Here is a 15,532-nt window from a genome sequence, read left to right on the forward strand (position 1 = left end):
GGCAGCTGCTCCATCTGGACCAAGCGACTTTGATATGCTGGATATGCATTTCATTAGCATAGCGGCGAATGAAATGCACATAAAAATAAGAGATTATGAAAATCGAGAATAGCTCTCACTACTTCCACCACTGATAGTGCTAGATCTCTCCCTACTGTCATAGTCGCATCATGTCTGGCTGTAAAAGTAATTAAAGCTAAATTCCATGACTGCTCCACTCGCAATCATGCACAATACAAACTGGCTGCCATTTGCCAAACAAAGAAATGACATCTGCTTTAAATGAAAATAAAAATTCCAGATCAACAAATTGTTTTCGGGTCCCATGCCCAACCTTTCCCAAACAACGTGCAAATCAATTAAAGTATGGTCCTTAAAAAGGGGCGCGTGAAGACAGATATACCCATAATAAAGTCACATTTTTGACTCACATCGGAACAATGTGGAATTAAATGAAATCAATGTGGAAGCTTTGGAAATTGTTTGGATTTTGTAACCACATGAAATAATGGATCAAACCAAAAAAATGACTGGCAACTGAGATAGGATCCAGTTCAACCCCCCCCCCCCCCCCCCAATAAAAATAGTAATGAAGCTGCACAATATAGCAAAAAAATATCAAAATCACAATAATGGTATGCAATATGCATACTTAAAAGACATGCAACAATAGTTTTTATGGAACATAAGCAGCCAGTCAGCCACGCACACTTTAATACACTAATCGGCAGCTGCTGCGATATGCGAGGCTCTGCAAGGCCCACTGGCAGAAAATTTATGTTCAGTGCCTTGCCTTGCCGGCGACCCTTCAATCACCGGACAACCCGCTCTACCAACGGACAACGCTGACACCATAACGAGTGGGGGAAAAAAATCTAAACATAAAAAAGTGAACCTGTTTATGTATATATATATATATATATATATATACATTTATACAAATTAAAATCATACAACGGTCTAAGCTTGAATGTTGTGAGTTTTTACTTGAAGATTTTGGTCAAACTCCAATGTTTCACAGGGTTTTCACCATTCGGAATATTTGCAGCATTTATTTGTCTGACACACTTGGTCCTATTAGGGCCAATCGGCCTTTGTTCCTGTAATGATTATTCTACGTGCCACTGAGGAGACGACTAGAACGACGCACATGCGGTGCACGTCGGAATAAACAAGGCACAATGAGAAGTTCACTGTCCCTTGATCTGGCCTCTTTTTCTCACTTTATGCTGCGACGCTTTGATGAACATTCCAGACCAGGCCTCCACATTTATATACATGCAAATTAGCTGCAACTGTGGCTTAATGCCTTCACTCCCCAGCCTGTGTAAAATGGCAACGTTCCCACACATTGCTGAGCAATTTGCAACATTCGTATAAACGCACTGTCCTTTGGAAATTCAGGAAATGTCTGTTTGTTGTTTTCTCCAGCAATATTTCCATGCTGGAGGAAACGGGCTAAAGAAGACCTTCTTGGAGAAGAGCCCTGACATGAAGTCCCTCAAATATGCTCTTAGCCTTTACACTCAACCTACAGATGCCTTGATCAAGAAATATATATGCACCCAAACCTCTCAAGGTAAGAGCTCGGAAGTCAAATTCTTTTGTCTTGTTGTGGCACAATATATTTTGTGGAACTGTACCATTTTGGAGCCTAAACACACAATTGAAAACACAGCAAAATTGCTGGTATTTTTTAAACAAAGTCTGTCGCCAATAACTGGTTTGGCATGAATATTACTTCGTTTTTGTCTTCTCATCTATCCGTATGGAATTTAGCACACTCTTCATGTTATTTGTATTTTTGTCCGTGTCATGGATGGTCTAAATGTCGGATGCCTTTAAACGATATTATTCTGAGGTGTGGATTTTTTTGTCCCCCAATTAGCTTGGAAAACTTTCACTGCCGATAATCTTAAATGTGAAATATGTTAAGCAGGGATTTAACATAAAACAATTTGAATCAGAAAATCAGTTTTGATTTGATGAAACAAATTACATTTTAAAACCGTCGCATCCTTGAATCGCGTGACACCACATGTATCAAGATTCTTAGCAAATTGTCTTTTTGACCAGATGATGATTTGTTGTTCCAATTAAATGTGATTAACTTGAATTCCTTTTACATATTGTTGCATATTAATAAACACATCAAAAGCCACACACTCCACTATGCCACATTTCTCTCTCTCCTATCTCGAACATAACTCCGTCAGAGCCATTGGATTATTTGTTACTCGGCGTCTATAAATTCTCTCTCTTTCTCTCGCTCATCGCTGGCCCACTTTCTTACCCAGTTCATGTGTTCAGACAACCTCCCCCCTCCCCTGCTGTAAAACAGATGAAACACCTTGAGGTGTCTTACTCCGTTCAGGAGGGAATCCAGCCCAAGTTGCTCAAGTGTGCGTAACACACACATGGGTTGCATCGAAGCGGGCCAGCCGGGCAGAACAAGCCGCACCACCTTGCAAACCGACGGCCTTGGCTTTTCCCTTTTGTTCGAGTCGCTACGCACCACGATCAGTCTGCGCTGTTGAGAGGCTGCCAAATCCGGTGCCTATAAGCGACACCGGCGAGGTAGCTGATGCACATTAGGTCAGCACGCGCCGGCTCTCCAACGCTCCTTCATTAATCACCAACCCCCCGTTGCTGATGACAGCGGCACATTTAGAGTCCGGCGTGTACTAGTTTATTCCACAGAAGCCAAAGTGTGTCGCACCAGCGTCAGGCGACAAAAAAAAAAGTGTTTTTATTCCCTTCAAATGTGTGTGGATGCGGCTCACACTGCACTCAATTGAGCAATAGCAGAGGGAATCGCAAAATTAACCGTAAACTTATATGACAGCCATAATATGCCAAAAGGGAGCTGCAATAGCAAGAGAATACTGAGATTCGTGTTCAAAGGTCAAACTCATTACATGCGCATGCATTGCGAATCGACATGATCAATATCTGATGCTGCTGTATTGATACTGTACCGCGTGAGATAACGGTGCACTATATCACGATATCAATACCTTCCCTTATCGTCAGATATCCAATTTGTGCTGAATTTCCTCCCCCAGATGATTCCATTCTCCTCATGTAGCGTTTCATTTAGCGTTGGCTCAGCATAATATTTCATCAGGATTCTAGTGGCTGGACAACATCCAACGTCTCAGACACTGCAAGCAAAAATTATAATAATAATAATCCATTTTATTTGAAAGCGCTTCTCACAAAACTCAGGCACTGTACAGAACAAGAAAATGAAAATAAATACTAAACAAAACCAGTGAGTAGTATTCAGGCGGGTCCATCCGTGGCAACGACACTGTGCATCCTTCTTATTCCAAGCCATGCAATATTGTATGTTGTTCATGTACAGTCGAGCTTCCGTTCCTGTTTGTGATTGCCGTGAAATGTTGTGCTGCGTCAGCGCAGCCACCAGCTCAAAGTGCCGTGATGTTTCTTGCTTTTACAAAAGTTCTCTCAGCTTAATTATGCAGCAGCGACCCTCAGCCCTCCTCTTGGAGTATCATTACAATAAATCACCTGGCTTGTTTCTTCATTAGTGGCACAACACATGCAGCGTGTTTGGCACGTATCGATCAGCTACGGGCCCAGCATGCTCCATCATCCGTTGTGCAAGAGAGCCTTCTGGCGTTCACCATCCGTCCTCACTTGGCTGCGCTCAGCAATCTGCTCTGAATAGTACGGCTTTCGGGTACTTGACTTGGTAGTCAACAAAGTTTAGCCGGTCACACAGTATCTCGTCATTTGTGTGAATGACGTTACTATGAAACAATATTAGTTAAGTGCATCCCTTCACACAAGACAATTTTTCGGATTTTCTTGTCTTCCCCCCCCCCACACAAGTAACTCCTCTTGCTGTTCTTGTTCAGCCTTGGGCAGAAGGAAACCTTCCGTAGCCAACATTGTTGATAGAAGCGTGCGTCGCTACAGCTTTTTATGGGCCCAAGTTGTTTTTCTCGGCAACGTCTCCCAATTGCAATGGCTCCTTTTTCCTTCATTCACTTTTTGCTGCTGTGTATTTTCAGGTCAGTCAAGCAATGGCTCGGTGGGCGAGGTGTCCATACAAGTGAACCTCATCTCTCACCCCGGCACCGGAGAGCACAAAGTCAGCGTGAAGGGTGAGCTTCGGATCAGTCAGCATTTCTATTCAAATGTATTCACACTCGCTCGCCGAAGGCAACTCTCGAGATGATTGTGCTGCCGGGGGTTCCCGTAAATAAATAAGCAGCACTTGACTGTGCTTGTGGCTCCATTTTGAAACAAATATACTGTATTATCTCAGATGGGGGCCAAGGGAGGTCATTTCGTTCCTCAACTGCAGACAAGGAAGGCTTGATTATATGGAGCCATTTGTACTCTGCACTGATTAATCTTTGGACGAATAAATGATGCTCGAAGAGCAATGAGAGCCGTAGACTCGTTTAATTTAGTCATCAATTGTTTTTTTTTAATAAAAGTAAGTCTTTTGACAATTTTAGAGGCGTCAATTCCACAAAGATGACGGCCACTTGTTACGTTGCCGCTGTTAATTTACGATAGTTTGTTGATGTTCGTTCTTGACTGTAAACCACTTTTATTACCGCTATCATAATTGTTTTCCCCCTTTGAAATTGCGATAACGCCCGTTAAAAATCAAACTCCACGGGTGGGCTATCGGTTACAGTGGATCATTAACGGTGCTTTTTATGGTACAGTAAACACAAGACAGCAAATACTGGCAATACGTGGGTGGGAATTTTGTTCTTTAATGGCCTGTCCTATCAATTTGGATTAATGGTCATTTGTACCGACAGGGGGCGGATGACTTTTAAGCATAAACCCCCTGCTGCTGCGCTCCGTCTCGCTGCGCTGATTCTTTTAATTTTTTTTCTTTTATCTCCTCGAATAACACACTTTGTCAGCAACATAACCGCAATGACGAAATGTTCATAGCCTTCCATTTGTCTTGATTACCAAGGCAGCGGGGTGTGCCATAAGCCTGTGATGCAACACGAGAGGCCCAGTGCTGCTTGTTGCCTTAATCTTCCATTATCAGCCACAACGTCAAAAGTAAAAGTTGCATTAACAGTAGGGCTGAATGATAGGAAAAAAAATTGTATTGCGATTTTGTCTCCATGGCGCCGCGCAAATCTTGAAATGCTCCAGTAAGCTAAAAATGCGATTCATAAAAAGATGCTTTTCCTTGATGCCAAAGGTTAGTTCGGCCAAGTTTGGATTTCCTTTGGATGCAGTGTTGGGAATTACTGCGCAAAAACAAGACAGGCCACAACATTTGTTGTCATTGCAAGGTAGAAAAGTTCGATGATTTGTCATTAGCGAGCAAGGATGAAACTCTCAAACTTCAACTCCACAAGGTCAGGTCTTGATTGAAAACCTTTTATGATGATTGCGCCACCCTTCTGACATTAATTGGTGATCATTTTGGCCCGAAATAGTAAAGTTCGCCTGCAATAACTCCGCTTCTTAAAAATTCCCTTCAAACTTTTGACTTACATCGAGTGCTACAATTCAAGGGCTCGGAATTTTTTCTTTATTTTTTTCTTTGCAGAACAGTTTTGCTTTGGCCAACAATGAAAATGTGACAACTTACCTTTTTATGTAATTTTTAACACAGTAAAATCTATTTTTGTTTGGTTTGAAATAGCAATGCTAATATATATATATATATATATATATATATATATATATATATATATATTTCTTTTTTCTTTAACCAATAACGATAAGATCAAACTTGAATCTAATTTAAACTCAGGACTCTATTGCGAAAGAATTGACATCACTAATATCAATATTTCATGCTACATATATATTAATGTACTTTTAAGCTTATAGGCCATTCAGATTGACTGACGTGCTCCGTGACGGATTCATTCCAGTTCCAGTTCTGTTGTCTATCCAGACACGTATTTGTCTGCTAATTGACTGTAATTTATTTGTTTGTATTTAGTTGTCCGCTTTAACCCAGTTCCAACCAGATGTCTGTGAAAAGTGTACTCGATCACCCTAGCACTAAATTAAGCGTGCACGAGCCTTGTCAGTCTTAGGTTAGCTTAGCAATTAGCATCGCTTCTCTCTCCTTGGTGATGTTACCAAAAAAGGTTAGAAAAGGAGAGAATGATACTTGTCAGAAATATAGCTTTTTCCCCTCGGAGGTGATGATTACTGACTTTGGAGCGACTCCGCAACATGTTTAGAGTCGCACAAGTAGCCAGCCGAAGCTCGCTGGTACCTCGATGGTGTGGCGTAAGAAGCACCAAGCTTCCCTCAAGCTCGGACTACCCGAGATAGCAGCTGTTTGAGACCATCTTAGCGGTTGATTCTCAGTTTTGTTATTCAGTGTGTTTTGATGAGGTGCCACTTACTTCCAGCTTTGCAAGGGTACGTTCCTCACTGCTCAGAGCTTTAATTCAGCCTTATCCTGTGCATCAGTGGTCGGCGTGAACAACCTCCAGTGGCAGACCACCGCCATGTTCCGACCATTTGTCGAGGTCAACGCCGTCGGGCCGCACCTGGCTGACAAGAAGCGGAAATTCAGCACCAAGACCAAGAACAACAACTGGTCACCAAAGTACAACGAAACATTCCAATAGTAAGTAATAACACACTTGGGAGACGTGCATTGTGCCTGCAGCGCATGAGTTCTCGCTCTTTAAAATATTGCAGCAATGGAATTAAAGTGAATCTAATCTACAGCGCTGTCGTCAAACACTCGATTCAGGCAAAGATAGCCGCGGGCCAGGGCAGCTGCTGTCTTTATGGGCTTTCCACAATCACTAGCATCCTCATTCAAATTTCAACACAACACACACCCAGTCCATCAATGGGCTCGGGGTTTTTTTTAGCTCACCAATTGGGCCGAGCAAAACGCAACTGAATCATCTCCACAATCCCCAAACAAGAATTTGTCTTACACAAAGTATTATTAAGTCATTTTACAATACATGTTAAAAAATGTAAGGTTATTGTAAAAGTACATTGAAATAAGTTTAGAGATGTATCTTACTTGTGTGCATCTAAGATTTGGTGAATTTTGGGCCGGCTGTTTAGTCAGTTGGACCGTACTTGTTTTTATATTTAACCAAATCTTCTTGTGAGTCTTCCGGCCCGCAAGCCCTCTGTTTGACACCACTGGATTAGTCCTTTTATTGCACATTTAGATTATTATTACTATTATCTTTAATGACGTGCCGTTTTTACCATATAAGAGTCTTAATTTCAAATTCAACTTAGCCTTAAAAATAAATCGATACTGTTAGCTGTGAAGACTCTCTAAATCCTGACAACCCAGGCTAAACTAAGCTCCACCCCTCCAAACTTGACATCATTTCCTACTTAGAGGTTAAGTGGCATCGTGTCGTCATGAAGCGAGGGGGATTTTCCAGCAAACGGGTCTCAAACAAGAGAAAGTCGGAAAGATGAATTCAGATGATTACTGGACTTGTGAAGAACTTTGCATCCCCCCTTTCCCGTAGCGTCCTGAGCAACGAGCACGGGCCGGAGGCGTACGAGCTGCATGTGTCGGTGAAGGACTACTGCTTCGCCCGCGAGGACCGCATCATCGGCATGACCGTCATCCAGCTCCGCGAGCTGGCCGACTCGGGCAGCTGCGCCGCCTGCTACCCGCTGGTGAAAAGCATCGCCATGGACGAGACGGGCCTCACCATCATGCGGATACTCTCGCAAAGGACCAACGACGAGGTGGCCAAAGAGTTTGTGCGTCTCAAGACGGACACACGCTCAGCCGAGGAAGTGCCGTAATGCGGACGAAGGGGGTGTGTGTGGGGAAAAAAAAAAATGCAGTATTCCTTCCGAGTGGTTTTGTCCTACAGGTGAGAATGACTGTGAGGTTGTTCTACATGAGATGATCCAAAGCAGGAAGCGAGCGAAGGAGTTGTTTGTTTGTTTGATTGTTTGTTTGTTTGTTTTTGTGCATGTGCGTAAGAAAAAAAAACAACAAAAATAAAAACATCCGTTGGAATGTTCATTTGAATACTACAAGTACGTACAAGTGTTTACTGACCGTATGCTTACTATTAAGTACTATATTCTACCGGTTCCGTTCAAGCAGACAAAATACCTTTTGTACACTTAGTCTTTTTTTGAATTGAGATTTGTTCCAATAAAGTGCCAAACCAATGGAGTGGACAAAACAACAACAAAAAGTTAAACAAAAAGAGAACAAAGCGTTACAGGAATGACGGCGGTGAATTTAGTATGTTGGAAAATTTGCTTGATTATCCGGTGTAAGTCACTTTATGACTGTGTGGCATTCTGATTGTTGCAGAGTCTCTCGTTCGTTTGTTCGTTCGTTTCTTTGATTTTTTGCCACCCAGCACTGTTGTAGAGTTCTGACTTCTTTGTTGCGTTCCGAAATTATATTTTCAATTTGTTTCCCAGCACTCTTCTTTCATGTTGATTGATTTATTTCTACGACACTTTTGCCACCCAACTTGGTGAGTTCCGTTCTTACTCATTTGACTTTTTTCTTCTTTTAATTTGTGTCACCTTGCACTGTTGCACAATTTTTTCCGGTCCCTTATTTTATTGTACTTTACTCCAGCGAACATTGTTGTGCAATCCTTTTAGAATTTTACTTTTTGCCACCCAGAAGTCTTGTGGAATCCCTGTTGTTGTTTCTCTCCTGTGCATTTAAGTTATTTTATTTTTCGCAGAACACTTAGTTACTTTTTCTAAGCCTTTTTAATAAATATTTTTTATTAGTTTGTCACGCAGCACTGTTGTGGAATCAGTTGGATTTTTTTCCCATTATTATTTTATTTTTTTTTTATGTATTTTGTTTTGCCACCCAGCACTGTTGCACTGTCCTCTCTGTCGTGTCTCTTCCATGTTCCCACGGTAACCACCAAGCCTTCGTACTCTTTATATCCCAAGTCCACCATAAGGAAATAGTGTTTATTTTGAAATGGCGACGACTGCTATGTAAACCTTCATAGGTGTTTGTAATTTTCTAATCATGACATATGAGAAAAGACTCCAGAAAGAATGGATACGTTATTTATTTATTTTTTATTCTCCTATTGTGAGTTTCTTTTGAACTGTTAGCTTCTGGCCTTTCTGAATGACCACTGTGAACATGAGCTTTTGGAACGCAAGCTTACGGCGCATCATTTCATATCATATTTTATGATCAGTTTAGTTCCTGATAAACTGCCAAAGTTGTTTAGAATCTTTGTACAACAACAAAAAAGAAACAATTCATTCCATATATGGAGATGTATATGTATATGTGGTCCGATTGTGCATAGGGTGGTGCCGAGACTATTTTTTTTATTTGCTGTGAAGCTGTACCGATAGCAAAATGAGAGTTGCACATGTTCCTTTAAAAGAGAGAGAAAGAGAGAAAAAAAAAACACTCAGCTTCTGTCATTATTTTTCTTCCTCATGAAAAGAAAAGAGTTTAACATTTTGGTAAATATGCAACATTCCTATGTATTGCACTGATGGCAAATTGTATGTCATGTAAATATATTTAGTGAGATATTGTACAAAAAGTCTACTTTTCTTCTATGTGCATAAAGTATGTGCAAATGTGGTCACAAATCTCGATCATTTTGCAAAAACAATTATGCACTTGTGCTATCATTTACTACACATTTTTGGAGTGGACAAATAAAATCGCAACATTCACAACTGATTAGATCACACAATAATGTATCATATTTTCACAAATAATGGCCAGGAGTGTTTATTTACTCAAAAAGCAAATGAGAAGTGAGGTCAAATTTGACATATTTGGACAAATATTTAACTCTGTTATACTCCAAATATCTCAGTAGGTATGTTATTAAACATATACAACAACAAGGACTCTTATGGAGAACTGCAGAGAAATGGCTTGGCGGAAATCCTAAATCACAGAGAGACCCTGTACCGACTTTTCGACGGACGACATCGGAATGGTGCGTTGAGGACTTTAACATGGCTAATTACGCATTTGTGGAAGTGTGATGAAGTTTTGTCAGTACAAATGTCAACAAAAAAGTATGAAAAGGTTGGCAGGGACGGACGGGTAAATCCAGACGAATGGTCGCATTATTTAAGCAACCCCCTCAGGAGTGGTGAAAATGAAACCACAATTTTGTGGAGCGCATATTCTAAAACTAAAATTACAGTAAACCCTCACAATTTGCAACATCACCTACTCATTTATTTCTCAACTATTTGCTAGAAAAAATTTATCCTATTCATACATTTTGTTGCCTAAAATGCTACCTTAACGCTTGTGCTTCTTGCAGAGCGGAAGAGTAGCTCGCTACATTGGATTGCGTTTTGCGAGTTTAAAAATTGCACAGTGAGGGAAAAAAAAAGGATTGAAAATAAAAATCACACTGATAACACCACTGACCTCCTAATAAAAAGCACAACGCAAAAACAGATTCAATCCAGACCGTCAAGCAATAACATCACTCACATAAAAAAAAAAAGCATCACAGCCCTTGACATTGTTTTAGCGACGTACGTATTATATCTTTTGTAAAGCTGTTATCAGAGCTTTCAGTCCATAGCACGTACCTTGACAGCGGATAATGTCAGTCAGAAGAAATATGCGTTTCCTACACCAGGAATAACATTCCCGGCCGATTATGGCGATATGTGCAAATAGATAACTAACCGGGAGAAAGCAGAACGGGATCAAATGGAAGAATTAGTATGGAAGTAGGAGTTAATTTGGAAGACTTTGGGTTGAGATCTTGTCAACCTCAGTAAAAATACTCGCTGCCGAAAATTGAAAATTTTCAGGATTTTCTTTTTTTATTGGTTTGTTTATAAACAAACCAAATTGGAAATCAGAAACGCTGATCAATATTCAATGCCTGTTTTCCATGAAGAACGGGGGAGAAATGGGGAAGAATATGCAAATACGTGGGTGCCAAGCTGCAAATATCCAAAAGTCAACTGTAGTTTTAAGATGTGATTACACAAATAGACGGCAGATGTGGCTTAGCTGCGCTTAAATTGGTTCCTATAAGTGCAGATTTTTTTTTTTTTTTTGCAGATTTGTAATGAGGACAAATTCAGTACCTCAATATTACATTTTGCGTGAGTTGATTTTGTGATGGAAAAAAAATGGGTTACCGCACTTAATGTTGGTTTCTTGTTCAACAATTTTGTGCCAACCTTGAATGTTAACTTGTATGCAAATGAGCCCTTGGTTCTGGAAAAAAATGATTATTTTGTTGTTTGCTTCAAACACTTTTCATTGATGGGTTAGGATAATTTTTATACATCAAAAACTATAAATAGATTAAGAGCACGTATTTTAGTCCATATTTAAAGTAGCATTTTTGTCATACATTTTGAAGTACATCAGGAAGTAGAAGCAACCGAGCTCCAGAATCCCTCAAAAGCTTTTGTCCAATGCAGGGTCAGCATGAATATGTAAAGTACGGGAGGACCTGGCAATATGTTGTAAAATGAGGTCACAGCATGTTGTTAACCTTGTGTGTGTGTGTGTGTGTGTGCGTGGCCATATTTGGCTTGAGCCTGCAGATTTCTTTTACAGATCGGATGACATGAGAATAATAAAGCTCTGACACACTAGGAAAAAGGAGAAAGGAGAAATTATCCAGATTTTCGGCGAGGGGCTACAGGGATCATGCATGTCCATCTGTGGGAAGATAATGGGATGCAGCAAGCTGTTACTTGATGTGTGAGTAGCACCCCGTACACGTTGTGTATAAGGCATCCAACCTGTACTTTGCTGTGCCCTTCAAAGAGGAATGCTGTTTATTTTTCAAGGGGAAGATTGATGGGGCTTACCTCCGGGGATGGATTACTCCTGCACAGACGCATTTTATTTTTGACAAGTCTGAAAGCGGACCATATCAAGCAGTCGAGAAACGATAAAAATGATACAACTTGCTCAAGTAAAAAAATAATCGACAAAATCTCTCACCTTTAATTTAAGTTGACGGAGCAACGTCAATTAACTCAAAATAAAACCTCAAAGAAATATTACGACCCCCTCACCAGAAAACTACACGAAAGGCCCACTCTACACTCATTTTCGGCATTTGGCATTTTTGATTTGCTGTGACCGATTGTGATGCTGTTCATCAATGATTCAAAATGTCCAATGACTGAAAAACTAGTCGTTGGTTACTTATGCATACTAGTTGCCAAACCCGGCACACTTTGAACAGTTCAGTCGCTTTCGGCCACCTCACCCAGAGAATCAGTGAAACGAATTGGCCCAATGTGTATCAAATCGAATTGATTTTGGAAATTTGAAATTTACAAAAGTTGAATTCAAGATTGAGCCATGTGTCTGTCTTAATAACATAACATTGACTTTTAATTATAGTTAAAAGCATCACGTAATGAACGTTTTTGACACGGCTGTCAGTATGATGGAGTGCAGTTCTACGCCACCACAAAAATGGATGTCATTTGAAAATATATTGTAGGCTAGTGTGAGCAAGAGTAGCCCAAATATCAGTCACCACAGCATTTGTGTATAACGACCATATGCAGGGGGCACAAATACAATTTCTGTCCCTCACGTTGACCGTTGATACTATTGTCGATCATTTTAAATGAGCTAAAGTTATTCTTGATAAGGTGTCGGGGGGTTACTAATTGTGGTGCTAATGTGAAATAAATGTCTGCCCAAAAGAAATGATGAAATTCTTTATCCGGCCAGAAAATCTCACTTCATCAAATCCAGTTTCATTCTAAATCTGGATGTCACAAGAACCTTAATTAAAACTCAATGAATGATTCCACAGATGACATTTTCAGCAATGCTGAAGGAGCACTTTGTGCAAGTAGGCCCACTCTTGTTCATCCACAATTTCATCCGAGCAGGTAATCGCATATTTTTTTCCCCTCGACCCGCCTCCCATTTTCCTCCTTCCCATTTGAACTCATTCAGTAATCCAGCAGCAAGCGGCGACGTTGCTCCTCTCAACACTTGGAAAGGTCGATGGTGCCCAACGGAAGGCATACCAAGGGAGCGTGCTTGTTCTATCATCAAGATGACAGTAAACGGGATCATGAGGCCATTAGACCAGTGTCATTGACCTCCTGGTGTTTGGAGCCTCGATGACGGAGTTGTTGAAGCCACCGGGGTGGCCGCGCAGCGCCGCGCCATGTCGTGTCACGTCGGCAAACAATTCCGTAATTGATTCCGCCGGGTGGCAGTTTTATAGCAAACACTTGACGCCAAGGCCAGGGAGGCGTCATTTAGTCAACCCTGCAATTCACCCGTCCCAACTGACTGCGCACACACACTTACTTGACTGAGATAAAAACTACAATCCCAAACAGCGAATAGATTATTGTACACTGATGTTACAAATAATATCTCGAATAAAAAAAATTAAGGATATCCAAATTAGGGGAAAGAAAAACGCCTACATCTTATTTCTGTCCCTTTGCTGTGACTCCACTTAATCATTCAGTGGCATCTCTAATTACTCTGCATGAAGTTATATTTAACACTTACATTCATGTTCCATCTATGAAATATAACATTTTCTCCGACATAGAGCCAAAGGAAATAAAAAAAAAAAGTTCTCAATGGCCCTACCTGGGTAAATTAAATGCAGTTGTGCGCAACAGCAGGTCCTCGAGGGCCCCTAACCTGCATAGTTTAGATGCTTCCCTCCTCCAACACACCTGACTGAACTGATCCAGATGGCTATCAGGCTTCTGAAAAGCTGATCATTGAACAAAGTGTTTTGGAGGAGGGCAACATCTAAAACGTGCCGGATCGGGGTCCTCGAGTACCGTGGTTGGGCACCACCATTTTAGGCACCTGCGGAAATGGGGGAAGGGAGGAGCAGAAAGGAGGAACAGAACAAGGTTACAACAGGAGACATTTTAGCCAGTCAAATGCTTGATCAAAGTCATTATTGGAACAACAAAAGGTTAATTGAGTAAAGAGTGATCATACACTGAACCACGGACAGAAGCAATGACGAAACGTACCGATTCAAGTGACTAAAGGTGACATAAACAATCACCGTAAGTCATTTCAGGAAAACATGACAGAATCCTGAGAAAAGTTTTTAGAAAATGAGGTTTTAAAAACGTGCGTTCGGAGGAAACAACAAAACGCTTTCTAAATACACCCCAAAAACAATACACTTGGTATGGACCAGTATTTTTAAAACGAGCAAATGTTCTTTCCGGCTTCTCACTGCCTGTTTTATGAGCTTTTGAACAGCATGAAAAAAGGAGCTATAACAAGACAATGAGTCAGCGTCTTTATTTCCTGCCCCTGATTTGATGTATTGCAGTGGGACAGCTGGAACAGAGATGGAACACCTCCGCAAAGCTTTACATTGCCAGGCTTCCATTTCGAGCGCGAGCGAGCGCCCTGACTGCGAGGGAGGAGCATCCCCCTGCATAGACCATCTGCTCCTCACGTAATTACATCCTCATGGGTGTCATCACTCTCCACTCGGCAGCCTCCATGTCGCGGCCTCTAGGCCAAGGGGGCAGTGGGCCAATAGATGGCCGTGCTGCCTCTCTCACACACACACACACGCCCACACACACACACAAAATTGATTAATTAATCTATCAGAAGTTAAGATAGAATAGATCTCGGTTCGCCTTGACTGATTTTGGAATATTGCACCCGTCCGCATATGTGGGAACGCTTTGGCGAAGGGCCTTTCATGTTCCGAGTGCACAAGGCAAGCTCCGTTGAGGCATTGATGGATGAATTTGGTGGGGAAGATCGCCATCAAAACACCAAGAACAGACACACGCCAACATCATGTAAAACAGCTGTCGCCATCCACCAGGCCGGTGACATTAATTGCTTGTAATTTTTTTTTGTTTGCTGCCCATGTCAGAAAATATAACTATGAGAAAACGTTTGGATTTTATGTTGTTTAGATTGGTGGGGAAATGTCATAAAGGGAGTGTCGTCGATGACAAAATTGCATCCTGACCGACGTACCTGCAACCCAAATTGTACACGTCAAAACGTCGTAGTCTATCCCATTTCAGTGGTCAAGCTTTAATTATAGTACAAAACTCTTACACACCATCGATTTAAAATAATCCAAATGTAAAACGCTAATCCTGCTCATCGACTAGTCACACATTATTTTTTGTAATTAATCGATTAATTGGAATGTTAACTGAAGCTTACATGCACCAGCAAGCAGCTGCTCTGAACCATCATTAGCTTCTGTCTTGAAGTGTTTAAGATATGCGCAAATTAAAATAGACAATTCCGAAAATAATATATTGTCACTGTCGGATGAAATCCTTGTATTGACAACTTTATAGGGTGTCAAAAAAAAACGCCAGCTTGTTTGAGTTCCAGGGCAACGCTTTGTTCAAATTGTGTTATACCTTAAATTAGTGCACACTGACATCAACATAATACGACCAGAAAAAGATATTTAATTTCCAATTTACAAAACCTCCAACAAACATGAAACCGGCGGCAGCAGAGTACCACAAATTCCGCAATCACGTGAGGCCCCCACCGTGCAAAAAGCATTTGAAAACATCACAAAAGCAAACATTT

The 15,532-nt window shown here is 41.0% G+C and overlaps 1 protein-coding gene across 4 annotated transcripts in view; it reads left to right on the forward strand.

Moving 5' to 3' along the window:
- The window catches only part of unc13c (unc-13 homolog C (C. elegans)), a 133,437-nt gene extending 123,866 nt beyond the window's left edge, over positions 1 to 9,571 (forward strand). For all 4 annotated transcript variants that reach the window (XM_088295581.1, XM_088295582.1, XM_088295583.1 and 1 more), the window contains 4 exons: positions 1,432 to 1,579; positions 4,041 to 4,133; positions 6,448 to 6,607; positions 7,491 to 9,571. In XM_088295581.1, coding sequence (XP_088151707.1) covers positions 1,432 to 1,579; positions 4,041 to 4,133; positions 6,448 to 6,607; positions 7,491 to 7,776 — 687 coding nt within the window. In that variant the 3' untranslated portion in view covers positions 7,777 to 9,571. The remainder of the gene's footprint in view (positions 1 to 1,431; positions 1,580 to 4,040; positions 4,134 to 6,447; positions 6,608 to 7,490) is intronic.
- The last annotated feature ends 5,961 nt before the right edge of the window (positions 9,572 to 15,532 follow it).

This window comes from Idiotropiscis lumnitzeri, chromosome 5, assembly GCF_059441095.1.
Source record: "Idiotropiscis lumnitzeri isolate Australia: NSW breed Sydney's pygmy pipehorse chromosome 5, RoL_Ilum_1.0, whole genome shotgun sequence".
NCBI classification, from domain to species: domain Eukaryota; kingdom Metazoa; phylum Chordata; class Actinopteri; order Syngnathiformes; family Syngnathidae; genus Idiotropiscis; species Idiotropiscis lumnitzeri.